Source organism: Corapipo altera, unplaced genomic scaffold, assembly GCF_003945725.1.
Source record: "Corapipo altera isolate COAL_440 unplaced genomic scaffold, ASM394572v1 59419, whole genome shotgun sequence".
In the NCBI taxonomy this organism is placed as follows: Eukaryota; Metazoa; Chordata; class Aves; order Passeriformes; family Pipridae; genus Corapipo; species Corapipo altera.
Genome location: NW_020888419.1, coordinates 1,880 through 2,911, shown reverse-complemented (window position 1 = coordinate 2,911; position 1,032 = coordinate 1,880). Strand labels below are relative to the sequence as shown.

General features: G+C 59.6%; 1 protein-coding gene across 1 annotated transcript in view; it reads left to right on the top strand.

Annotated features, from left to right (window-relative positions):
* Nucleotides 1-5: 5 nt before the first annotated feature.
* Nucleotides 6-1,032, top strand: part of LOC113941955 (junctional adhesion molecule A-like) — a gene marked incomplete at its 5' end in the record, with an annotated part of 2,873 nt that continues 1,846 nt past the window's right edge. The window contains one exon of the mRNA XM_027633087.1: nucleotides 6-153. Within this exon, the coding sequence (XP_027488888.1) occupies nucleotides 6-153 (148 nt within the window). The remainder of the gene's footprint in view (nucleotides 154-1,032) is intronic.

The following is a 1,032-nucleotide window of genomic DNA, read 5'->3' as shown; positions in this document are numbered from 1 at the left end:
CCCCCCCAGAGCCGTACCGGAACCGTGTCCGGTTCTCTCCCACCTCGATCCACTTTGACTCGGTGACTCGGGAGGACTCTGGGAAGTACATCTGTGAGGTGGTGGGGGACAGCAGCCAGATCGCCAAGTCCGAGGTCACCCTCACTGTCCAAGGTGGGGACACCGCCCTCAGCACCCCCCCCTCGGGGTCCCCTCCCTTCCCTTTTCCCCTCCCCGGGGTCCCCTCCCTTCCCCTTCCCGGGATTTGGTGTTCCCAAGGGTCCCTGGAGATGGGGAGTGTCCATGGGGGGATCCAGCCTTGGGAGGGACTCTGGGAGCACCATTCCCTGGGGACATTCCAGCCCTGGGACAGACTCTGGGATGGCCTTTGGGTGGGGTGGGTAAGGACGTTGTCCCTGGTGTTCCCTCCATCCCATGGGGATGTTGCAGCCTTGGGGAGGGACACTGGGACCACCATTCCCTGGGAACACTGGGATGGGGATGGATGGACACTGTCCTATGGGATGGATGGACACTGTCCCTATGGGATGGATGGACACTGTTCCTATGGGGTGGATGGACACTGTCCTAGGGGATGGATGGACACTGTCCTATGGGATGGATGGACACTGTCCTATGGGATGGGATGGACACTGTCCCTATGGGATGGATGGACACTGGGATGGATGGACACTGTCCCTGTGGGATGGATGGACACTGTCCTATGGGATGGATGGACACTGTCCCTGTGGGATGGATGGACACTGTCCTATGGGATGGATGGACACTGTCCCTGTGGGATGGGGTGGATGGACACTGTTCCTATGGGATGGGGTGGATGGACACTGTTCCTATGGGATGGATGGACACTGTCCCTGTGGGATGGATGGATGGACACTGTCCCTGTGGGATGGGATGGACACTGTCCCTGTGGGATGGGATGGACACTGTCCCTGTGGGATGGATGGATGGACACTGTCCCTATGGGATGGATGGATGGACACTGGGATGGATGGACACTGTCCCTATGGGATGGATGGATGGACACTGTCC